General features: G+C 42.6%; 1 protein-coding gene across 1 annotated transcript in view; it reads right to left on the bottom strand.

The window, feature by feature from the left end:
- Positions 1–520: 520 nt before the first annotated feature.
- Positions 521–26,148, bottom strand: part of LOC139532057 (kinesin-1 heavy chain) — a 40,072-nt gene continuing 14,444 nt past the window's right edge. Inside the window, exons 2-25 of the mRNA XM_071329170.1 lie at positions 22,869–22,956; positions 22,700–22,773; positions 22,331–22,435; positions 22,088–22,136; positions 19,987–20,042; positions 17,921–18,008; positions 17,271–17,395; positions 13,891–13,995; positions 13,296–13,441; positions 12,286–12,434; positions 11,741–11,931; positions 11,285–11,353; positions 8,498–8,704; positions 8,028–8,171; positions 7,635–7,823; positions 7,292–7,409; positions 6,995–7,050; positions 6,605–6,714; positions 6,351–6,452; positions 6,048–6,180; positions 5,386–5,490; positions 4,894–5,110; positions 3,288–3,417; positions 521–2,863 (exon numbers count right to left, since the gene is read on the bottom strand). Coding sequence (XP_071185271.1) covers positions 3,299–3,417; positions 4,894–5,110; positions 5,386–5,490; positions 6,048–6,180; positions 6,351–6,452; positions 6,605–6,714; positions 6,995–7,050; positions 7,292–7,409; positions 7,635–7,823; positions 8,028–8,171; positions 8,498–8,704; positions 11,285–11,353; positions 11,741–11,931; positions 12,286–12,434; positions 13,296–13,441; positions 13,891–13,995; positions 17,271–17,395; positions 17,921–18,008; positions 19,987–20,042; positions 22,088–22,136; positions 22,331–22,435; positions 22,700–22,773; positions 22,869–22,956 — 2,745 coding nt within the window. The 3' untranslated portion in view covers positions 521–2,863; positions 3,288–3,298. The remainder of the gene's footprint in view (positions 2,864–3,287; positions 3,418–4,893; positions 5,111–5,385; positions 5,491–6,047; positions 6,181–6,350; positions 6,453–6,604; positions 6,715–6,994; positions 7,051–7,291; positions 7,410–7,634; positions 7,824–8,027; positions 8,172–8,497; positions 8,705–11,284; positions 11,354–11,740; positions 11,932–12,285; positions 12,435–13,295; positions 13,442–13,890; positions 13,996–17,270; positions 17,396–17,920; positions 18,009–19,986; positions 20,043–22,087; positions 22,137–22,330; positions 22,436–22,699; positions 22,774–22,868; positions 22,957–26,148) is intronic.

The following is a 26,148-nucleotide window of genomic DNA, read 5'->3' as shown; positions in this document are numbered from 1 at the left end:
CGCTTGCGCACACGGAGTGTATTCAGCCTGTAACAGAAATAGAACTGACTTCTATTTTGCCCTTGGAAACGCAGATGCACGTTGGCGTGCCAGCAGTGTGGGTGCAATAATCGAATAACAGATTTCTAAATGTATTTTGCAAAGCTCACGCACGCGACGCGAGCGGTGTAGTCAGCCTGTAAGAGTTGCGGAATTTCCTGTTCACGTCAGTTCTCAATTCATGCACCTTGGAGAGCGTTTCCTTCCATTTCCTGATGAAACAAACGTTGACCATAATAAATGAGTAAGCAGTGCACGATCTTCTCTCTGAGACTATTGGTTTCATCTCCAGGGTAAAAACTTGGGAAGCAAGGCTACAGAAAGCACTTGATAATGATATGGTACACTGCAATGCATCAATTTCCCTAGGGCTATATATAATACACACCATTTTCATCATAAAGACAATGCCAACCATTCTAGCAAGACCCCATGAGTTCCGACAATCATTTGATTTACAACCCAAAGACACAACTCCAGCGATGCTTCACTTGTTTTATTTTTGTTGCAGAAAAGGAACAGATGGCATTTAATAGCTCCTTAAGGGAAGGTTACAGTTATAATCCAAGATACATTTAAAAAGTGCTTTAGGTTAAATTTCAACTTCAAAGATCACATCCTGATAATGATAAATGACAAACCAAAAGCCAGGAGACTTCTGTTCATTTTAGTATGTTTACTTTGTTTTAGATGCAGATCCATCTCCCTCACAATAACTGATCAGTAGCAATGCCTCATCAATAACATGATCCACATTGCACTCACTTTAGTCAGGTCTTTACAGCACTGGACTATTACGGTCATTGCTATGCAGATGCATCAGTTTGTTTTACACATTATGGGAAAGACATTTTGGATCATTTCATTTTCTGATGGAGGATACAAAAAGAAAATCAATAACAATGGTAAACAAAACAAAAAACATAATTTAGGAAGTAAAAAACAAATAGTCTAAACCTCATACCCTACCTTACAGCCAGCACAGCAGTAAATAACTCAGATGGCATCCATCTACTGTAGTACTGGAAGGATGGCATTATGAAGACTGACTACTTGGATAAGACATAGGCTCTATTCCTATATCTGCATTAGCATACCACTTAGAATGTAATCTCATTCACTAGACACTTCATCCCAATGCGCAATTAGGAGAAAAGTTTACTTCGAATGAAGCAATGCAGTGTATTTTGGACATTGGAGTGTAGCCGCATATCCGAATTCACCACCCCAAGCAAGCCTGGCTTCGTTAGCCTGTGCAATGTTGTGTCAGAATATGAAAAAGTTGGGTTGTTGAATAGTCGGTGACTCATGTTGACAGATTTGGGCACACAGACAAAGAAAAAAGTTGAAAAAGAGGAAAAACAGAAAATCCCTCCAATGTATGCCCAAACTATCGACTATGCATCGGCAGTAGGCACAGAAACAAAATTTGCGCACATCAAAATAATGAAACTCATGATTGGTCGAACTCAAGTGTAGGGGTAAATATTTCATGGCCCCTTGTGTCTCAAACTATTCCACAAAGACCAATGGAAAATCAGGTCATCCCATTTCTTTAATTTCGTTACAGGACATGTGTGTAAACGTCATCTTCCAGATAGAGCATTTTCATTTAATAGATGCAGTGGAGGGATAGCTGGCACAGTGCCAAAAATCATCAACTTGTGAAATGCATCAGGAATAAAAGGAGGAACTCATGATTAGACCTGATCAGTCAACCATTTAGAACAATCTTTTTGTGGTCCAAGAAGCAACCCTTCCACCGATATACTTTTCTCTTCCTTGATAGAGGTACACATGGGTGTTGCATTTTTGCAGTTTTTCCCCAAATGACATACAAGTCACTTGCATATGCTAATATTGATATACATAGCTAAGAAACCTTAGACCATTGTAGAAACCGTCGACCATTATAATTTCATCATACAGTATATCAACATTGACTGGATATCTTGGACTTAGGTATGATATTGAAGCAGCTTAATTTTGTAATACATGACAAAATCTACATTTTTTGCATTTGTCTGCCATTCTTCACAGTTCTTTAAAAACTGAATGACTCAAATGGCACCCTACTCCCCATTTAGTGCACTACCTTTGCAAATTACTTTTTTTTGTCAATCACTGGTGCATGGTCCTGAAGATGTGCTCTACCACAGCATTTTAGCCCCAAAAGAAACAAATGTCAAAGTGAAGAGAAAACAGTTCAGTGCTTATTCTAACTGTACAATAGAGGCCAGTAGTGTGTTTTTGCACCTTTAAACTTTAAAATAAGCTGTATTGATCTAGACAGGAGGGATAATTTGATGATATACTGTACATAAAAATCAGGCTAGGATGCTTCTCAATGGATTCCAACCTTTTAGTGTGTTATTTGTTTTTAGAGAACCTGCGACGACATACATTTAAACTTGGCACAATGCAGACTCAAACTTTTAGGACATTAATGGACAAACTGCTGTGCGATAGATAAAATGGAAGAGCTACGCATTATTAATTACATGTTCATTTCGCCAGGCGCCAAGATTGCACCATTTATTTTATTTTGTTTGTTCTCTGTCCGTGTTCTCTTTTGTTTTGTAAGGAAACCAATTTCATTCATACATGAAAACAAAAAGAATCATGAAAAAGAACTGTACAGCCTGTGTCTATTTCTTACATATATATATATATATATATATATATATCTTATACATATATAAATAAACGTTGATACTGGAAGAATTGTCCCATGTGACAGTTCTGTCAAGTGGAATGCCAGCTCCTGTGGGTGATCTTTGCATCTTCATCTGACTGTGATTATGTTTATCTTCTTCTTCAGAAGCTGACAGAAAGAGACAGAAGACAAAATAAGTGGAGAAAAATATATACTAATGTGAGCTCTGCTGCCATCTATTGGCTTGTCTATAAAACAGGGTCATGTTCAGTAGGGCACACCGAAGTAAAAACGTTTTGCAACGGAAAATTGATATCTGTGTTCTTATTGGACAAATTCAGGTAGTGCCTTCCGGTTTCAAAATGTTTACTCCCGCCCGAACAGAACTCCCTGAAATGCATTAGATTGGCTCAGTACACAGAGGCCTTGGAAGAATCTCAATTGAATACTCTTCGCGTCCTCTCTCCTTGCCTCCTTTTCAAAACCTATTGGATGAGAAAGCCAGTGGTCCCTCGCCTTTGACCTTCTCTTCCAATGGGTTTTGAAATGGAGGTGAGAGGAGTATGCAATTGAGAAAAGGCCCTTGACTTACCTCTTATCCACTCATTGCTTGGCCCCTCCTCCTCTGATGCCAGTGGGCTGGCTGTTGAAGAGTCCTGTCCGGTTGACATTGGGGTGGGTGGGAGACGCCACAGGGGGCTGGCCAGGCCGAATGGGTTTGGCTGGGGAGGTCAGAGGCACAGCACTGGTTACATACCATCAAAGGAACACTAATGGCGTCATTATTTAGCGTCTGCTAAATTACCAAAATGTACAAATGTTATGTACCAGTATTACAGACCAATAAAAGCATCAGTCCTAGATTATATTATAGGACAGATTTCTCTCAATAAAAAGCTAGCATTTAACCTTTAAAACAGTGTGAATATGTACACTACATGACCAGAAGTATGTGGACACCTGCTCGACAAACATCTCATTCCAAAATCATGGGCATTAATATGGAGTTTGTCGCCCCTTTGCTGCTATAACAGCCTCCACTTCCACGAGATGTTGGAACATTGCTGAGGGGACTTGCTTCCATTCAGCCACAAGAGCATTAGTGAGGTCGGGCACTGATGTTGGGCGATTAGGCCTGGCTCGCAGTCGGCGTTCCAGAATCGCCTAGAATGTCATTGTATGCTGTAGAGTTAAGATTTCCCTCCACTGAAACTAGGCCCAAACATGAAAAACAGCCCCAGACTATTATTCCTCCTCCACCTAACTTCACAGTTGGCATTATGCATTGGGGCAGGTAGCGTTCTCCTGGCATCTGCCAAACCCAGATTTGTCCGTCAGACTGCCAGATGAGGAACCGTGATTCATCACTCCAGAGAACACGTTTCCACTGCTCCAGAGTCTAATGGTGGCAAACTTTAAACCACTCCAGCCGACGTGTGGCATTGCACATGGTGATGTTAGGCTTGTGCGGCTGCTCGGACATGGAAACCCATTTCATGAAGCCCCCGACGAACAGTTATTGTGCTGATGTTGTTTCCAGAGGCAGTTTGGATCTCGGTAGCGAGTGTTGCAACCGAGGACAGACGATTATTAAGCGCTATGCTCTCCAGCACTCTGCGTTCCCGTTCTGTGAGCTTGTGTGGTCTACCACTTCATGGATGAGCCGTTGTTGCCCCAAGATATTTCCACTTCAATAGCAGCACTTCTAGTTGACCTGGACGGCTCTAGTTGGGCAGAAATTTGAAGAACTGACTTGTTGGAAAGGTGGCATCCAATGAAGGTGCCACGTTTAAAAAGTCACTGAGCTCTTCAGTAAGGCCATTCTACTGTCAATGTTTGTCTATGGAGATTGCATGGCTGTGTGCTCGTTTTTATACACCTGTCAGCAACGGGGAATCACTGATCTGGTTGTGTGTGTGTTTTACAGGGTGAAACACTAATGTGACTGAAACAATGAATCAGTTACGTCATCTCGTAACTATGCACGCATATGCAGGCATAGAGACACAATCACACGCATGAATTCACACACACTATATATACACAAAAGTATGTGGACACCCCTTCAAATTAGTGTATTTCACCGTAAATAGCAGAATACACTAATTTGAATGGGTGGCCACATACTTTTGTATGTATAGTTGTGTGTGCGAATTCATGTGTGTGATTTTATGCATGCATATGTGTGTGTTCCTCACCGATCTGAGCAGAGTGGCCCCTCCTGGCCATGTTCTTGGCCCTGACGGCCTCTTTGATGCGGTCCACCTCCTGCTGGTAGCGTTTGCGGTCGCGTGCGGCGTTCTCTTTGGCCTCCTTCAGGGCCGACTCCAGTGCCTTGACCCGCTCAGCCGTAGCACGCAGACGCTTCTCCAGTTTAGGAAGCTCACAGCGCAGGTCTGCATTATCACGCACCAGCTAGAGGAAGAAGAACAAGGGGAGAGAGAGCGAGATGCCGTAACTAATTAATTATTGGTCACATTACAGTTGTCCCTTGTATCTTTTCTATTTGTGTTGACAGAAGAGTACATGTATCTTGGGAGTAATTTGGCATGGCTGTGTCTTCTATTACATTAAAGGGCTGTGGTCTGTACTGGCTTACTGACTTTAGTAAACCACACCATTCAATCACAGCAGGATACTTCTCTGCCACGGGAGCACTAACATATGTATTAAGGTGTATGTTTGTTTACCTGTTTGTGGACCTTTGTAAGCTGTTCCAGGTTGTTCTCCAGAAAGGAGATCTTCTGTTTCTGAGCAGCACTGCCCCCTGTATCATCTGAGTCCATCTCAGCGCTCTGCAGAAAACATACATTATTACAGAACATTTACTTTTATTACACTTGTCATTCGCTCTCCATTTACGAGACACACAAACACTCACATTTTCAGTGAAAGGCACCATTAAAGCCAAGTTTGAGTTTTAAATAACCATTGAGAAACAGTAATTAACAAAGCAAAATGGTGCCTTTCATGGACCCATACACTTTCAACGCGGAATTGTGGTATGAAAACAACAAGCGTATGGGGAAATAATCATATGTGACGCAACAAAGCTGATAAGAGACGGGGTATGACATTTAAAGGAGAAATCTGCAGTTCAAACAATAAAAGCATACCCCGCCACTGTTTTGTTAAAAAGCTAAGGGATAGTGCTGGAGAAATGGAACCACTTTCAAATTCATAGACCGAGCTATGGATACGAGGACTGACCATCCATGATATCAAAATCATACTTCTGACCATGTGGAGGCTATACAGTGGTTGTTCACTGGGGGGGGGGGGGGGGGGGGGGATATGCAGCTCTCGCTCTTCAAGTTAAAAGCTTGTAAAAAGCTAACACTGTGTGTTGTACCTTCTTGACTCTGGTAGCCAGGTCCTGAACAAACAGTTTTCTGAGGTTGTGGAGAGTCTGGAGCTCCTTAGCCACAGTCTCCTCCAGTCCCTTCAGGTCTTGTCTGGCCTGCTCTCTCCTGTCCTGCATCACCCTGTAAAACACACACACAACCAGATCAGTGATTCTGCATTGCCACATCACAGCTTTTCATATGGTTGCAGACATTGGTGATTCAGCTAAGAGCAAATGATAGTGTGCGAATATAGATTGTGTATGTACGATGGCAAACTGTGTAAGGCAAATGGATGGGTGGTTACGCACGTGAGCTCGTGCAGCTTGCGGCTCTTGTCCTGGTCGGTGGATTTGAGTTTCTCGTGCTCCACCCGCAGACGCTCCTGTTCCAGCATGATCTTCTGGTTCAGACTAGAGAGACACAAATAGAGATAGTGAGACAGAGCCAGCAACTAACTAACAAATTGTTGTTCCATATGTCGTGTGTGATGGGCCTCATGGAATTGTGTGTGTCTGCGCATGGGTGCGCCGAGTGTGTGTGTGTATGTTATGTGTTCCCATACTCCTGGAGCTCAGTGATGAGTTTCTCCTTGTTGTCTAGCTCGTCTCTCAGGCTGCTGATCTGTTTCTGATGGGCCTCACGGTGAGACTGGATCTGATGCTCAACCGCCTCCTAGCAACAAACACATACAACTAGTTACCAACAAATATATTAGAACGGAGTACCAACACAAAATATGGTATTTTAAGCAGAAACTTCTATGGATGTCAACTTTAACAAAGATATATATTGAGTGTATTTGGCACATACAGGAATCAAACATACAATAATGGAGAATATTTTACACAAATATACAAATGATCACCAACACAAAAAGTTTATATAATCGAAATTATCAGTTATCAAGATATGAAAGAATAGCCTGTCAGAAGAAATCCACTGTTGGTCATACCTTGACTTCGGTGGCAGTTTGGACCTCATTTTCCTTCTCCATAGCCTGAACTTTCTCTGCAAGAGGAGAAACATGAGACAGGTGTCAGCAACCTTTTCACCAGTAGAGGGTGGAAGACTGTTGAAAAGCTAGGTGTCAACTTGTAGTCAAATGTGTCCATGGTTTTGTAGAAATAACATATCAAAATACACATTTCAATAAGGAATGTGTGATGTGCCTTGTTGGGGAAAGGTCTTCGAAGCAAGAGGGATGGGATCTTCCTGTTTGAATAGGATAAATAAAAAATGTTGTAGTCACCCTGAGCGCTGATCTTGACCAGTTCCTCATTCAAAGAGTCTACATTCTCCTCCAGCTGTCTTTTCTTCTGCTCCACGTTCTGAAGGTACTCTGTCAGGGACTTGATCTTAGCCTCGTGCTGAGGGGGAATTAAAATGGAGCAATACATTGAACCAGGGTTGGGGTAGATTCCATTTAATTCAAGTAGTAAACTGTAATCCGGATCCCAATGTTCCTCATTGCTTTTAATTCACTGAATTGAAATAAAAATCGACCAAGAGAAGTGACTACATTTTTATTTGAACGACAGCCACCCCATGACACCTTCTCTCTCAAGCCCTCTATCCCAGGTGACGATGGTTACCTGGGAGATGCGTAGCTGACAGGAGGCCAGCTCCTTCTCATTCTCGTCCATCTTCTCGTTGCTCTCGGCCTGAGTGCTCTCCAGCTGCTTGCTGCGTTTCACCATGGTCTTCACCTCCGACTTCATCTTACTGATGTACAGACGTGCCACCGTGAACTCCTCGTCTATCAGACCACTACCCTCCTGTTGCTGGAGAAGGGGGGGGGGGGGGGGTAAAGGCACAAATGTAAGACTCAAATGTCATTGTGCAAAAGACATGCATCAGATATAGTGTACATAAAGCATAGTTAAGGATGAAGCAAACATCCACTCTTCAGGCTTCCCCAAAAAGTATACCAATACTGGGCTTCCCTTCCATGATTAGCTGGCATGGCACGGAATGATGATGCGTACCTTGATGTCATTGCTGCCCACAGCGATGCCGATCTCAGCCAGATCTTTGAGCAGCGATGACATCATCTCAGTGACCCTCTTCTTCTGGTGGTTGGTCATCTCCTTCAGCTTCTGCAGCTCAGAGTCAATGGACACCAGGATACTCTGAGGACGACAACAAAGGACAAGTTTAGTTCCAGACACTTTGTGTTCATCCTCCCTTTCTAATCCTGGACTGACTTACACATGGAACACTAGCTGAGTGAACAGCCAATCAGTGAAAACAAGCAGGATTTCTTACCTAGAGTGTCAGTAGTTGGCATAAGACATAAGTACATCATAGGATTTCACAATACTAAAATCTCTTGGTGAGTTTAGATTATGAATGACTTGTTCTCCTCTCACCAATTTCTGGTTGAAGGTAGAGAGGAAGGAAAGACATTAAAAAAAATAAAAAAAGTAGACCTATTGGAAAATGGCATCCTTCTCACCGATTTCTGGTTAAGCTCCTCGCTGAGAGCCTCAAACTCCTTAGTCTTGTCCTCCACCTCCTGGCTCTTCTGGTCATAGTTAACAGCCAGCTCCTCCAGGGCCTGTAGCACCTCCTTCACCTCCTCCTTAGACGCCTCATTTTCGGACTGCAGACGGTTCAGCTCTACCTGCAGGTTGTCGTGGTCGCGACGTGATGAGGCCAGCAGCTGGAGAAGGAACACAAATTCAAAGACAGAGCTATGGATACAAGGACTGACCATTCAAGAAAATGTATAGTTCTAACAATGTAATTATTCACCTTCACATTGTTTACAAACTAAGGAATAAAAAGCTTAGTTTGGGTTCTGATGGGGTAAGAGTCAAACTAAGCATGTATAAATAATATTTTTCAAGATTGAATGACTATATATATATCATTACATTTAAATTCCCAAAACGGATGTAGCAACTGCAGATTGCTGCTTTATGTACCGCAGCTATCCCAGGACACCTCTTCTCTCATCTCCATCTTATCTATGTGAGCCAGCTAGAGCCAAAACCCTGAGTGTTGGCGATGAACCTCATACTAGTCTCTAAGGATCTGAATCACAACGTCACAGTGGATGAGTCCTAAATGTCATCCTATTCCCTAAATAATGCACTACTTTGGACCTATGAGCCCTATGGGCCACAGGAGGTAGGTGGCACATTAATCAGGGAGGACGGACTCATGGTAATGGGTGGAGCAGAATGGGTGGAATGGTATCAAATAAGCCAAACAAATGGTTTCCGTACAACTCGCCGTAGCCGATGTGAGCAAGCCCTTTAAACAGGTCAACATTCACAAGGCCACAGGGCCAGATGGATTACCAGGACGTGTGATCCGAGCAAGCGCGGACCAACTGGCAAGCATGGTCGGTGACATTCTCAACCTCTCCCTGATTGAGTCTAATACCTACATGTTTCAAGCAGACCACCATAGTCTGTGCCCAAGAAAGCGAAGGTAACTTGCTTAAATGACTACCGCCTCATAGCACTCACGTCGGTAGCCATGAAGTGCTTGAAATGCTGGTCATGACTCACAACACCATTATCCCGGAAACCCTAGACCCACTCCAATTCACATACCGCCCCAACAGATCCACAGATGACGCAATCTCAATCGCACTCCACACTGCCCTTTCCCACCTGGACAAACACCTTCGTTAGAATGCTGTACATTGACTACAGCTCAGCATTCAAAACCATAGTGCCCACAAAGCTCATCACTAAGCTAAGGACCCTGGGACTAAACACATCCCCCTGCAACTGGATCCTGGACTTCCTGATGGGCAGCCCCCAGGTGGTAAGGGTAGGCAACACCACATCTGCCACGCTGATCCTCAACACTGGGGCTCCTTCAAGGGTGTGTGCTCAGTCCACTCCTGTACTCCCTGTTCACCCACGACTGCATGGCCAAGCACAACTCCAACACCATCATCAAGTTTGCTGACGACAACAGTGGTAGGCCTGATCACCGAAAACGATGAGACCTGGCAGTGTGAGCTCTCAATGTGAGCAAGACAAAGGAGTTGATCGTGTACTACAGGAAAAGGAGGGCCGAACAAGCCCCCATTAATATTGACGGAATGTAGTGGAGCAGGTCGAGAGTTTCAAGCACCTTGTGTCCACATCACCAACAAACTATCATGGTCCAAACACATCAAGATAGTTGTGAAAAGGGCACGGCAAACCCCCGCACATTGAATGTATTCCCGCACATTGAATTGGTACTGGTATATAACCTCATTATTATTTTATTGTGTTACTTTTTATTACATTTTTTACTTTAGTTTATTTAGTAAATATTTTAACTTTATTTATTGAAGTGCATTCTTGGTTAAGGGCTTGTAAATAAGCATTTCACTGCAAGGTCTACACCTGTTGTATTCGGCGCATGTTACAAATAACATTTGATTTGATTTGTTTGAGTCCATTTGTTCTGGCCATTAATATGAGCCATCCTCCCCTCAGCAGCCTCCTGTGCTATGGGTCCTGGTCAAAAGTAGTGCACTATAAAGGGAATAGGGGGCCATTTGGGACACATTTAAATCAGATGGTGACTCAATACCTTTGAAGAAGAGAACTACAGGCTGACTACAACTTACCACAGCCTCTCTTTAGTCTGATGAGGAAGTCCATTAAACTTTCACCAGCGTAAAACTAAAGTGGGGGCATCAGGTCAGGGTTACAGGAAAGGAACGTGTGTCCCCCGTACCATCCCATTCCAGGTATTTATTGTACTATTACTGTTTCAAATCAGTAGTATGTAAATAGTATGTAAACATAATCAAATATCCCCACTTTGCCTAAGTAATTGATTGATACGGTTTCTTCTCTGTCTTTGTAAAAGGCTAATGAGGGGGGAAAGGTGTAGCTCTCGCTTGTAAAAAGCTAACTTGCGATTGTGTTCAGTAGGGAGAAAACTTTTGAAACAGGTAGGTGAGAGGTACTTTCAATTGCAGAACATTATGCTATTTTGTGCCCTACTGAACAAGACCCATGCCTGTTATTATTAATTCCCTACTCAGAATATTCATCTGTAATTAAAGTCCAGCCTACGGAAGGCTGAGATGAGTGTTAGATGTCAGATTCTACCCAGGCTGAGTGGTGCCTCTTTAACCCTGCTGTGTCCGGGCTAACCGTCAGCTAACAGTCTGACCCCTTAGACGGGCCTGTACAGGCAGACTGATGGCATTGTTAACAGAGCAGGAGGGCTGGAGGGACGCGGCGTGCGTATATGCGCTTGTGGTAGCAAGGGGTCTCACCTCCTCCTGGTCCAGCATCTGCTGCTTTAGTTTCTCTGCCAGCTGGCTCTGCTGGTTGATCTCATCATCCTGATGGAGAGAAGAGAGAGAGGGGGAGGGGGTGTGTTAATACCAAAGTGTTCTCGTCTCAAATCATCAGCAAAACATATTTCAAAGGTAGACTCAGCATTATGGCGTTGCCACGAGCAGGACCACAGATATTGCAATGAACGCGATGCAAGACTTTGCTCTCACACAGAGTATCTGCGCATGTGTACGAGTTCGCTTATCGCTGCTACAACTTGGTAGCTACGGGAACAAAACAGCAGAGAAGTTGAGCTCTTAGTTCCTGCGGAAATTGACCAACTGCTGCTGTTCACTTTCTGCATCTGCGTCATCGCACTGAATCTACCTTTAAATGACAGGTCACTGTCTAGATCGAATCTAGCAAGTTGCCATGTGGCTCTGCTACCTCACCTTATCATCCAGCTGCTTGTAGAGTTTAGACAGCTCAGCCTCACACTTCTCCTTCTCTGCGTCGGTCAGTTTAACCCCTGGAATGTTGGGTGTGGGTGCCATCTTCTCATTGTTCACCACGTTGTCTAGAGCCTGGACCTCAGCGTTAGCCTTCTCCTTGTCAAACTGCTCCTCCACCGGAACACTCTCACCTATAGGGGCAGCACAGAGGGAGGGAAAGAGGAAGGGAGGGAGCCATGGAGAGAAGGATGGAGACAGACAGGGTTAGAAACTAAAAGTAAACTTCTGTGGTATCTACGCAACATGTAGACTATTTCCTGGGTTGTAGTCATTAGTGCACACCGTCGCAAACTATTTTGCAACGGAAACAGTTCTCTAAACACGGTTTAGAGTGCAAAACTTTTGCTACGGTGTGCAGTACACTAATGAATACGACTCTGTTCAATCCTAAAATACAGACATGAGCGTGATTCATGGAATTATTAGTAATCTTTGAACACTAACTGAATATCGATTTATGGTTCCCGTATTTTTTTCTCTCATACCATTTCTCCAGCGGTTGAGTTCGTTCTCCAGCCAGGTGACGGTGCCCCTCAGGGTTGTGTTCTTCGCCTTCTCTCTTTCATACTTTTTCTTCCACTGTTCTGCCGTCAGCTCCACATTCAGACACACTGTGTTCTTAATGGTCTTAGCTCTGTCACACACATACACAACAGTTAACTTTCTGATGTCACAAAACAAAGTGTCACCTTTGAGAGTGGGTGTGGCACTGGCAACCACCCATAAAACGGATTAGCTGACATCAAGAAAACGATACGTGCAATAAAAATGGGTCAGAAGTCCGTGTGTTATGATTCTGGGTGGCCAGAAAGCAAGCAACAATGACAAGAAGCTGCCATGTGGGGAATTGTAGGTGGCTTGTTTCAGCTAGTTTTGTCTTGTTCTTGAAACCATGTCTGATGTTATATCGACTTTAATATGGCTAAAATTCACTGTAATTATGTATTTGAGAGACAAGTGCTCATTATGCCAATGTATTTATGTTTTCAATAAAAACTGTAGACAAAATATAGTTGACATGTTGTCAACAATCTAAGCCAACCCCATCTGTTTTACCCCATAGTTGCACACGCATCGGTTTTGTTGCCAAAACAACCAACCCTCTTATAAAGCATAAACTGTGTAGACTGTAGCATATTCTGACCATAACAGCCATTGCTAACAATGTACCAACATTCAATTGCCATTTACAAAACTTCCACCCCACTGGTGGTTCTTGGTCATATACAGCAGTGGTGCTCAATCTGGTGTTACTAGTACCCCTGGGGGTATGAGGACTATTCGAAAGGGATTATTGGGAAGATGAATAAAATGTTGGCTAAACATGGGTCTAGTAGATGCAATCGGTTGCATGATAAGGGGTACAGAGCTAAAGGTGATTGGGGATACCGGTTGAGAAAAAAAGCTGGGACCCAATAATATACAGATAAGTACAGGGGCCGAGACTGGTTGTGGGTTGTTTACAGTCCAGGGGCTGAGAGCGTCCTGTACGTACCGCTGTCCGAACATCAGTGTGGACTTTGTCTCAGCCTCGTTGTAGGCGGAGGGCGAGGCACAGATGACCATGGTGGTCCTACAGTTACCACCCAGAGAGTCCTGCAGGATACGGGTCATCTTACTGTCTCTGTAAGGGACATAGGTCTGGAGGAAGGAGGGGAGAGGGACTTGAGCTTCAATCTAAAAACACTCATCACTTTGTTCCGGAGAATAATACTGAAAACCTGGACTGTACTCTATGTAATACAAGAGTAAATTGTACCGTGTACAGGTACTGAAAACCTAGATTACAAGTGTTTAGACATATGCGTGTATGACTTGTGCATGAGACACTCTGATTCCTCCCATATTTTATCATACGTTCCTAACTTGAAAATATCCTCATTAGAAAAATATGTATTTCTCTGATGTTCTCCCTTTTGTTAGAACAGCTGTTTGTGGACACTACGTCCCAAATGACACCCTATTCCCTATATAGTGTACTACTTTTGACCAGAGTTTGGTCAAGAAGAAGTTCACTATTTAGGGAATAGGGTGTCATTTACAGTCATTCTCCCCAGCCCCGAGGGAGCAGTGGTATTATGTTATCTTACCGAGCCTTCGGCTAGGGCAGAGATGACGTTGCCCAGCGCAGACAGGGATTTGTTGATGTTTTTAGCTTCTTCCAGCACCGCTCCCTCAGCTCCAGTTTTACCCACCTAGACACAATTTTTAAGAGATCAAAATCCAACACACAAGCCCTCATGACAACACTGGTACAAGACTATCACAGGACATTACATCACCCAAAATTCTAAGAAACAGCCTCTGTCCCAAATGGCACCCTATTCTTGATTTAGTGCACTATTTTTATGAAAAGTAGTGCACTATATATCAAAAAGGGAGCCATTTGGTTTGGTCCCATATCTATATAACTAAGGAAGTAATGCTGACAGAAATCTTAAAGATGATACAGGACACTACAAACATTGATATTCATTTGTAACAAAAACAGATAATGAAAAAAGGGCAACGAAGCATGAGAAAGGCTTTGCTTGAGTTTAGTGCCATCCTTTGGATTATGATCAGATTACTGCTGTTGTCGTGTGAGTAAGGAGTAACAACATATATGTGCTAAATACGGTTGAATGGCGGGAACCCGGTTATCGAGATTTACCGCCCAAAACACTCTTTTCCGGGACAAATAACTGCGAGACACGAGTAAATAATAAATGATTTACTGTATATAAACAGCATGACGTGAAATGGAACTTGAATGATATGCTATGACTAAATCTTGCTTCTCTGCAGTCTTCTCTCTGCATGATCAATAATCAACGCTCATGTTGGGGACAGAGAGCCCATCTCAGTATGGAGTTCAGTTCACAATGCATGCAGACTTCATCATGGTAAAAAAAAAATTGGGGTGACAGGTAGGTCTACATTTTCTGCAGCATAGCGAACAGTAATATAAGAACCGAATGCACGTCTAATTACACATGTCCATCTGGCTTTCCGGGTAAAAATTGCAGCTGCAGAGTTAAAACTACCCATTACTCAAATATTGTTGCGTTAAAGCATAGTGGTAGTCTCTCTCGCTCTCCAAATCCATTCAAATTGCATCCAAAATAGATACTCAACCTTGAACAGGATGGATATATATAAACTAGTCTACGTCTTTCAAGTAATACATTCAATGCAGTATTAGCTTTATATTTAGCTGAATGATGAATGATGGGTTATGCATAATAAGCTTCTAACCTCTGTCTCTTGAGCAATACACACGCACATGTGCTCTGCTGGCCACTCTCCTTAGCTCTTGGGAGTCCCATGCAGGAAAACACTTCTTTGTTGTCGCATTTTCTCATGCCAATAGACTATTGTTTGCTGAATGTTAAATACAGCAACCAATAGAACTCACAGGTAGTTTGAAAGAAGAGCGAACACGCAATTGTGGTAGGCTATAGCAGTTACTTATTCAGATCCATAACAATTAATTTGTTGGGAAGAAAAGTGAAAACCGTCCGCATCTAATTCTAGTCCTATATTATTCAAGCATGACATTAGAATGATGAAGGACAAAATGTGTTTAATTTAACTGATGAAAGCGAGGAAGGAATGAAGCATTAGGGGAAATATTATGAAAGCTATACAAAGCAAATCGGGAAGTTCAGAACCCTCGACTTTGTCCACATGTGGTTACATTACAACATTATTCAAAAACATTCATTGTTTTCCCCCCCTCAACCTACACAAAATGCCCCACAATGACAAAGCAAAAACAGGTTGGCATTTTGCAAAAAATAATAATAAATCAATATCACATTTACATAAGTATTCAGACCCGTCACTCAGTATTTTGTTGAAACACCTTTGGCAGCAATAACAGCCTCGAGTCTTCTTGGGTATGACACTACAAGCTTGGTACACCTGTATTTGGGGAGTTTCTCCCATTCTTCTCTGCAGTTCCTCCAAAGCTCTGTCAGGTTGGATGGGGAGCGTCGCTGCACAGCCACTTCCAAGTCTCTCCAGAGATGTTTGATGGGGTTCAAGTCTGGGCTCTGGCTGGGCCACTCAAGGGCATTCAGAGACATGTCCCGAAGCTACTCCTGCATTATTTTGGCTGTGTGCTTAGGGTCGTTGTCCTGTTGGAAGGTGACATTTTTCCCCAGTCTGACGGCCTGAGCGCTCTGGAGCAGGTTTTCATCAAGGATCTCTGTACTTTGCTCTGTTCATCTTTCCCTCGATCCTGACTGGTCTTCCAGTCCCTGCCGCTGAAAAACATCCCCAAAGCATGATGCTGCCACCACGCTTCACTGTAGGGATGGTGCAAGGTTTCCTCCAGACGTGACGCTTAGAATTCAGGCCAAAGAGTTCAATCTTGGTTTCATCAGACCAGATAATCTTGTTTATTATGGTCTGAGAGTCCTTTAGGTGCATTTTGGCAAACTCCAAGCGGGCTGTCATGTGCCTTTTACTGAGGAGTGTATTCCGTCTAGACACTATACCATAAAGTCATGATTGGTAGAGTGCTCTGACATGCACTGTTAACTGTGGAACTTTAAAATACACACACACACACAGGTGTGCACCTTTCCAAATCCGGTCCAATAAATTGAATTTACCACAGGTGGTCTCCAATCAAGTTGTAGAAAAATCAAGAATGATCAATGGAAACAGGATGCACCAGAGCTCAATTTCGAGTGTCATAGCAAAGGGTCTGAATACTTATAAAAATAAGGTATTTCGTTTTTCATTCATTATAAATTTACACAAAGAAAATAATGTTTTCGCTTTGTCATTATGGGGTAGTGTGTAGATTGATGAGGGAAAAAACTATTTATTCAATTTTAGAATAAGGCCGTAAAGTAACAAAATGTGGATAAAAATCAAGGGTTCTGAATACTTTCCAAACTTTCCGGTTTTGGCGGGAAATACCGGGAGTAAAATTATTTATTCTCGAGATGTAACATTTGTAAAATACTGGGAAAATATTCAACCCTCGTGCTAAAGACTCGAGGCAAACCAAGATGTGGTAAAAGTAGCCGTGTCCGAGCCAGAACGGCTCATAGGACAGGAGCTTATCTCCTATTTCTGTACTGTGAGGCAGCTTGAGATACTAGCTAGTTGTGGCAGACTAGCTAGTTATGACCAAATGTTCAGATCAATAGCTGCCTGCTAGGCTATATCTACAGTAGGAGAAAGCAAGCATTGTGCAAAGGTGAATGTGTTGAACTTGAACACCAAGATGGAGACAAAGGGAGGAACCAGAGGAAAAGTACACGGAGGAAGGCTTATGCTCCATCCCAATTTTCCACAAGTGTGCACCTGCACTCTCCTCATCGTGCATTTAAAAGGATTGGTGTAAGCACTGGCTGGACTGATACCACCATTGTAAAATCCATGCCGAAGTGGGCAATTGCACACTTCTGGAAAATGGTGAATGATCAAAACGCAGACACAGAAAGGCACAGAGAAAGAAAGGATGACATACTTTTTCGCTACCGGCCAGATCGACAAGGTAGAGCTTGCCGCTGAGTTTCTGCTCTGTAGCAGTGTTCTCCTGCTTCACGTTGATCTGGAAGATACTGTGACTTCTGGAGCTGTGCTCATTCATGTCTATAAAAACACACATACGTTAGCAATATATTTGTTATATTGCGTTAACAGAAACAAAGAACTTGATGGCCATGATTCTGTGAGGAATCTAATGAATTCATGTGTATTTATAAAAAAAGTCTACATTAAGAACATCTTTGATTGCTAGCATCATTGTCATAATCTTTCACTTTCAGTTGAAAGGACTGCTCAGTAATGTTTTAGTTTCTAGAGAACACTAGCTTACTACAAGTTCTACTGTGTATATTAACTTTTGTCTACAGATTTTCCAGATTCCTGGTCAGGAAAACTCCTGGTCCTAATTATGTAACGGCTGTGTAATTGCATCCTAAATGGCACCATGTTCACTAAATAGTGCATTACTTTTGACCACACCCCTATGGACCCTGGTCAAAAAAGTCACTATAAAGAGAAAAAGGTGTCATTTAGGACGTGGCTTGGTAGATCAGGAGATGCAGGCTGAGGATCATAATGAACCCATGAGAAGCAGGCGGGACAAACGGTCCCAGTGTTGGACTGACTCACTTGTGACGGCCACGTGTCGGTTGGATTTGCCCTCGTCAATAGTATCCATGACCTCCTCGGGGCTGCAAACAAAGCGCTCGGTACACCCCTGGGGACACAAGGAACCAAGGAACCACTGTGATTTAACATGGTAGACAAAGAGATGATTATGATGAAAAACTTAGATAACATTGACATTAAAGTCGCGGATAATCAGGAAGTTATATCGGTATTGTAAAGTGCTTTGACTTTCTCCAACCCACAAATAGGATGCATCCGAAGTAGTACTATTTCCTATATAAGTGCACTACTTTTGACCAGTGTCCACAAATCCAAAAGTAGTGCACTACAAAGGGAATAGGGTATCATTTGAGACAGACACATTGAGACGCACACATCTACGGATGTCTTACGATTTCATCCACCTGACCAACCAACCGTTCATGGATCCATCTATGGTACCATTTACCAGTGCATTCGTAAAGTATTCAGACCCCTTGACTTTTTCCACATTTGGTTACAGCCTTATTCTAAAATGAATTACATTAATTTATCCTCATCAATCTACACACAATACCCCAAAATAACAAAGTGACATGTTTAGAAATGTTTGCAAATTCATAAAAGACAAAAATACATTTTTTGCATAACTATTCAGACCCTTTGCTATGTGACTCGATATTGAGCTCCAGATTTGGAAAGGCACGCACACACACGTCTATATATTGGTCCAGTTCATAGAGCAAAAACCAAGCCACGAGGTCGAAGGAATTGTCCGTAAAGCTCAAGACAGGATTGTGTCGAGGCACAGATCTGGAAAAGGGTACAAAAAAAAGTGTCTGCAGTACTTTAGGTCCCCAAGTGGCCTTCATCATTATTAAATGAAATAAGTTAAGTACCATCAAGACTTCTCCTACAGCTGGCCGCACGGACAAACTGTGCAATCGCGGGAGAAGGGCCTTGGTCAGGGAGGTGACCAAGAACCCGATGGTCACTCAGACAGAGTTCCTCTGTGGAGATGGTTGTCCTTCTGGAAGGTTCTCCCATCCCTGCTGCACTCCACCAATCAGGCCTTTATGGTAGAGTGGCCAGAAGGAAGCCACTCCTTAGTAAAAAGCACATGACAGCCCACTTGGAGTTTGCCAAAAGGCACCTAAAGACTCTGACCATAAGAAACAAGATTCTCTGGTCAAATGAAACCAAGATTGAACTCTTTTGCCTGAACGCCAAGTCTGGAAGAAACCTGGCACCATCCCTACGGTGAAGCATGGTTGTGGCCGCATCATGCTGTGAGGATGTTTTTCAGCGTTAGGGACTGGGAGACTAGTCATTTACATTTACATTTAAGTCATTTAGCAGACGCTCTTATCCAGAGCGACTTACAAATTGGTGCATTCACCTTATGATATCCAGTGGAACAACCACTTTACAATAGTGCATCTAACTCTTTTAAGGGGGGGGGGTTTATGGTCGAAGCAAAGATGAATGACGCAAAGTACAGAGAGATCCTTGACAAAAACCTGCTCCAGAGTGCTCAGGACCTCAGACTGGGGCAAAGGTTCACCTTCCAACAAGACAACGACCCTAAGAACACAGCCGAGACACCGCAGGAGTGGTTTCGGGACATGTCTCGAGTGGCCCAGCCAGAGCACAGACTTGAACCCGATCTAACATCTCTGGAGAGACCTGAAAATAGCTGTGCAGCAACGCTCCAGCATCCAACCTGACAGAGCTTGAGAGGATCTGCAGAGAAGAATGGGAGAAACTCCCCAAATACAGGTGTGCCAAGCTTGTAGCGTCATACCCAAGAAGACTCGAGGCTGTAAATCACTGCCAAATGTGCTTGAACAAAGTACTAAGCAAAGGGTCTGAAAACTTATGTAAATGTTCAAACATTTCTAAACACCTGTTGTTTTTGCTCTGTCATTATGGATAGTGTGGGAGTAGATTGATGAGGGAACAAAACAATTTAATACGTTGCAGCCTTATTCTAGAATGTAACAAAATGTGGGAAAAGTCAGGGGTCTGAAAACTTTCCGAATGCACTGTAGATGTGTTTGGTTCACTTGACCATAAATAAGACTTACCTTGACATAGGGCACCCTGTTTTTATCCTCATGTACAGACAGGTTGTTCTTTGTTACTGCAGAGGGAGAAAAAAAAACATTTTATTCATGCAGTTATTACATTACTTATGTTGATCACAATATTAACAAGGAATTGTCAACAGGCAGGTACGAGCATTTAAAAGCACAAAGCAGCCACCAAATGTTTTTTAAAAATCATTTGAATGCTGCAGGTTATAAGTTCACTGTCTAGACAGAAACAACTCAATTGAAGTACAGTTGAGTCGTAAGTTTACATACACCCGAGCCAAATACTTTTAACCTCAGTTTATCACAATTGTTGACATTTAATCCTAGTAAAAATCCCCCGTCTTAGGTCAGTTAGGATCACCACTTTATTTTAAGAATGTGAAATGTCAGAATAATATTAGAGAGAATGATTTATTACAGCTATTATTTCTTTCATCACATTCCCAGTCGGTCAAAAGTTTACATACACTCAATTAGTATTTGGTAGCATTGCCTTTAAATTGTTTAACTTGTGTCAAACGTTTTGGTTAGCCTTCCACAAGCTTCCCACAATAAGTTAGGTGAATCTTGGCCAATTCCTCCTGACAGAGCTGGTGTAACTGAGTCCGGTTTGTAGGCCTCCTTGCTCGCACACGCTTTTTCAGTTCTGCCCACACATTTTCTATAGGATTGAGGTCAGGGATTTGTGATGGCCACTCCAATACCTTGACTTTGTTGTCCTTAAGCCATTTTGCCACAACTTGGGAAGTATGCTTGGGGTCATTGTCCATTTGGAAGACCCATTTGCGACCAAGCTTAATCTTCCTGACTGATGTCTTGAGACGTTGCTTCAATATATCCACATACTTTTCCTGCCTCATGATGCCATCTATTTTGTGAAGTGCACCAGTCCCTCCTGCAGCAAAGCACCTCCACAACATGATGCTGCCACCCCCATGCTTCACAGTTGGGATGGTGTTCTTCGGTTTGCAAGCCTCCCCCTTTTTCCTCCAAACATAATGATGGTCATTATAGCCAAACAGTTCAATTTTTGTTTCATCAGACCAGAGGACATTTTTCCAAAAAGTACGATCTTTGTCCCCATGTGCAGTTGCAAACCGTAGTCTGGCTTTTTATGGCGTTTTGGAGCAGTGGCTTCTTCCTTGCTGAACGGCCTTTCAGGTTATGTCGATATAGGGACTCGTTTTACTGTGGATATAGATACTTTTGTACCGGTTTCCTCCAGCATCTTCACAAGGTCCTTTGCGGTTGTTCTGGGATTGAATAGCAATTTTCGCACCAAAGTAAATTAATCTCTAGGAGACAGAATGCATCTCCTTCCTGAGCGGTATGACAGCTGCGTGGTCCCATGGTGTTTATACTTGTGTACTATTGTTTGTACAGATGAACGTGGTACCTTCAAGCGTTTGGAAATTGCTCCCAAGGATGAACCAGATTTGTGGAGGTCTACAATTGTTTTTCTGAGGTCTTGGCCGATTTCTTTTGATTTTCCCATGGTGTCTAGCAAAGTGGCACTGAGTTTGAAGATAGGCCTTGAATACATCCACAGGTACACCTCCAATTGACTCAAATGATGTCAATTAGCCTATCAGAAGCTTCTAAAGCCATGACATTTTCTGGAATTTTCCAAGCTGTTTAAAGGCACAGTCAACTTAGTGTATGTAAACTTCTGACCAACTGGAATTGTAATACAGTGAATAAGTGAAATAATCTTTCTAAACAATTGTTGGAAAAATTGCTTGTGTCATGCACAAAGTAGATGTCGTAACCGACTTGCCAAAACTATAGTTTGTTAACAAGAAATTTGTGGTGTGGTTGAAAAACGAGTTTTAATGACTCCAACATAAGTGTATGCAAACTTCCGACTTCAACAGTATGCATGTGTGTGAGGGGGAGTAATTACCCAACAGACGATGTCTGCGTCCCAAATGGCACCCTATTCCCTATACAGTGCACACATTTTCACCAGAGCCCTACCCGTCCTGGTGAAAAGTAATGGACTATATGAAATAGCGTGCCATTTGGGACACACCCTAAATCTCCAGAATGGTCAAATGAGGACGCTTGCTGTGCCGTAACATACAGTACGTACCATCCAGTAGGTCCTTGATCCTGTCCAGGTAAATTTCAAAATATGAAACCTGCAACAGAGAGTCCTCTGATTAGAAACAATCTAGCTGGGCAGTGATTTTGATTCGGATTATGTAGCTGATGTGGAATAGCTAGCTAGTTAGTAGATTCACAGGGCGCGCTCTGTCTTAAGGCAAATGTTTTCCCCTTTTTATTTGGCAACCGAATCACTTGAGGGCAGCTGTGTGGTTGAAGTGCTCCATACCTTGATGTGGAACTCCAGATTCTCGTCCATTGAGTAGATGTAGTTGAAGATGTCCTGGACTATTCTGGGGATGATCCCCATACCATCCGGGTCATGGAGGATACCCTTTACAGGACAAAGACAGGTTTCCGTCAAACAGAACAGTTGAAAGCAGGGTTGGGGTCAAAATTGTATTTCAATTCCGTCAATGCAGGAAGTAACTTGAAATTCCAATTTTACTCGACTTTCTTTGAGAGCATGTTAGGAATTTCAGTTTACTTCCTTCATTGACAATTGAAATGTAATTGACCCAAATCCTGGTTGAATTCATTTGACCAAACCCATTAAGATAGAAGCATGTATGATTTTATAGGCCTCGCTCTCCCTCACCTCCATGGTGTGTGTTTTTCCAGACGATGTCTGCCCAAAGGCAAATATAGTCCCGTTGTAGCCATCAAGGACATCTGTGTAGGTAGTAAAAGACATTGAGAACTTAAAACAATTACTTTAAAACTGCCTAGAAGGTTTGCACTGGTAGGATAGTGCCACAGGATAGTACCTTTAACAATCTTTTGAGCAGAGGCTTTGTACATCTGCTCCTGTGTCGTATTGGACCCGAACACTCGGTCAAACATGAACGGTTTACCCTGTAAGACGAGAGGGAAAGTCAAATCAGCAACAAAGAATACTTAGTAGGTCTCAAGAACAACAAGGTGATTAGGAAAAGTATCCAAAACAGAATTACAGTAACTTGCACTAATGTTGACATTTATTTAGGGCTGGGTAGTATATTGTATTTTACTATACCACACACACACAGATATTGATGCAAGGATCGGTTTGGGTTTCTATATGACCTTTTATAACAGTATTTTAAGACTGACCACATTTAGTCAACTGGTCAATTGTTTGGTCGATCAAGTTTTTTTTACTTGAGTAGTGGCAAATATATATATTTTTTAATGTTATGGCACACGAGACACCCGTCTGATTCACGCCTGTCTGAGTGAACTAATCCATTGCGGAGACGGCACACCAGTAGTACATTTACCGTTTTTTCTGATTGTTTTAACTTACCATCACTGTGGCACGTCTCAAAGTAATTGTTTTCTTCGCCTCAAACAGCAAGTAAACAAAAGTATGTTTTTATATCCATTGAGAATGACAATAGTTCAACCTATAGAAAATCATCAGACAAGCTCAGTATTCAAACATAGCGTGTTGATATGTAAAAATACGTACAAATTTAGACCAATCAACAACACAAAATATTTTTGCCGGGGACAGCCCTACGGTATTCCAATGTTTGGTTTGTTAAATGTGATACGCCACTCTGCCAAGTGTCATGTCCAGTTTTGTGTTTGCTACTTGAATCATCACTCTCCCCTCTTCTCCTACTTTCCACACCAAGCCCTGCCCCGTCACTCAGGGAGAGCAGTTGTTGTGTGACCACGGAGTCAAGAGCACTTGCCGACAAGTTCCCGTTCACAAGATGTGGGTCACAACGATATTGCTTTCTGCTTTGCTTCTTAATATAAATCCACAAGCATATAGTGTATATTACTGTCTGCAAGTTTGTCTTCGCAGGTTGTGGCTAAAATAAATTGTGTTAGATGCTAATTGCTATTTAGCTGGCTAGCTAGTTCACCAACTGTACAAGAGTCAGAGCAAACGTAGCTAGCTAATACAGCCTGATACCAGTGCTCGTGTATGCCTAAATAAGCATGTTGCAACGATATCCTATAAAATCAGAGGGATAGGCGAAGCCTGAATGGGTTAGCTACAGAAACCATGTAATCTAATTAGAGTCCCCTGGTTAATACTGACCGACACTTTGGTTCCTACCCGGTCATGTCAAACAATGTAGTCAAAGTGCTGTCCACTATATTCTAACAATAGAAATTTGAACAGATTTATATTTCTATGATCCAATAGTTCACATAAGTCTTTTATTCTAACTCGCAAGTCAAAGTTGCAATTTGACCTAGATTTTCGCCCAAATGATGCAGTGTGGAAATGATAAAACGAGGGCAGGAAATGCAGAATTTCATGAAAATGCTACATTTGGAGGGGGGGGGTTTAAGTTGGATTGAACAGTATAAAAAAAGCGCCCGCACACTAGTTTCGGTTTGCTGCTAGCATTACTTGGCTAGGCGAAGCGAATGCATGTGCCTCGCATACTCGCTTAAAAGACTGCATGAAAAACAAGGACAACCCATAATATTGCCGCTCGATACGCCGTAGCACCAGTTCTTCAAAAGTGAGTCAGAATAGTCTGAAGATAAATCAAGAAATCTGTCATTAATTTGACCTTTTTGCCAAGGTCTTAGTTGCAGAATTTTACATCCAACTAGGCTGTTTGGTGCAGTATTTCTCAAGCGAAGGGGCTTAGACTTGGGTTACCAAACTTTGCCTTGTCTCAAGAAAATATGTGCGCAAATAGCCCCCCCAAAAAACTCATGTGCGAACCGGCAGGCCACGTTTTGACTGGGAAACCTTAAGACGGGAGAAAGCCCCATTGAAATCACTTAGAATGTATGCATTGCCATGCTAGGGACATGCACTACTCAAAACATTTTATTACTTTTATTCAAAAACATAAAACTGTCAAAATATTGTAACACATTTTTGCCATATCTCCCTACATTTACTTGAGCTCTGTTATCTGAGGTTACATAGTCCTACTGATACAGCCTAGCTTATTATACAAGGTGTGTATACTGTATAGGCCTAATAGCCAGGTCTATACAGTGGGGCAAAAAAGTATTTAGTCAGCCACCAATTGTGCAAGTTCTCCCACTTAAAAAGATGAGGCCTGTAATTTTCATCATAGGTACACTTCAACTATGACAGACAAAATGAGAAGAAAAAAATCCAGAAAAAGTTTCTCAATACTTTGTTATATACCCTTTGTTGGCAATGACAGAGGTCAAACGTTTTCTGTAAGTCTTCACCTCTGTCATTGCCAACAAAGGGTATATAACAAAGTATTGAGAAACTTTTTCTGGATTTTTTTCTTCTCATTTTGTCTGTCATAGTTGAAGTGTACCTATGATGTTGAAGTGTACCTAAAATTACAGGCCTCATCTTTTTAAGTGGGAGAACTTGCACAATTGGTGGCTAACTAAATACTTTTTTGCCCCACTGTATATTAGACACCGGACCTCCATTTGAATACTCTACCATTATTCTAGAATGAACAAATCAACCAACAAATGAAAAAACAGGTACAGTGCATTCGGGAAGTATTCAGACCCCTTTACTTTTCCCACATTTTGTTATGTTATTCACTCGATCCCTCCGATGTCAATAACTACAGACCAGTATCCCTTCTTTCTTTTCTCTCCAAAACTCTTGAACGTGCCGTCCTTGGCCAGCTCTCCTGCTATCTCTCTCAGAATGACCTTCTTGATCCAAATCAGTCAGGTTTCAAGACTAGTCATTCAACTGAGACTGCTCTTCTCTGTGTCACGGAGGCGCTCCGCACTGCTAAAGCTAACTCTCTCTCCTCTGCTCTCATCCTTCTAGACCTATCGGCTGCCTTTGATACTGTGAACCATCAGATCCTCCTCTCCACCCTCTCCGAGCTGGGCATCTCCGGCAAGGTCCACGCTTGGATTGCGTCCTACCTGACAGGTCGCTCCTACCAGGTGGCGTGGCGAGAATCTGTCTCCGCACCTCCATGCTCTGGACACTACGCTGACAGACACAGCAAACCTTCTTGCCACAGCTCGCATTGATGTGCCATCCTGGATGAGCTGCACTACCTGAGCCACTTGTGTGGGTTGTAGACTCCGTCTCATGCTACCACTAGAGTGAGAGCACCGCCAGCATTCAAA

The sequence above is a fragment of the Salvelinus alpinus genome, chromosome 10 (genome assembly GCF_045679555.1).
Source record: "Salvelinus alpinus chromosome 10, SLU_Salpinus.1, whole genome shotgun sequence".
Lineage (NCBI taxonomy): Eukaryota > Metazoa > Chordata > Actinopteri > Salmoniformes > Salmonidae > Salvelinus > Salvelinus alpinus.
The sequence above is the reverse complement of the archived record's forward strand: the minus strand, read 5'-3'. Positions and strand labels throughout refer to the sequence as shown.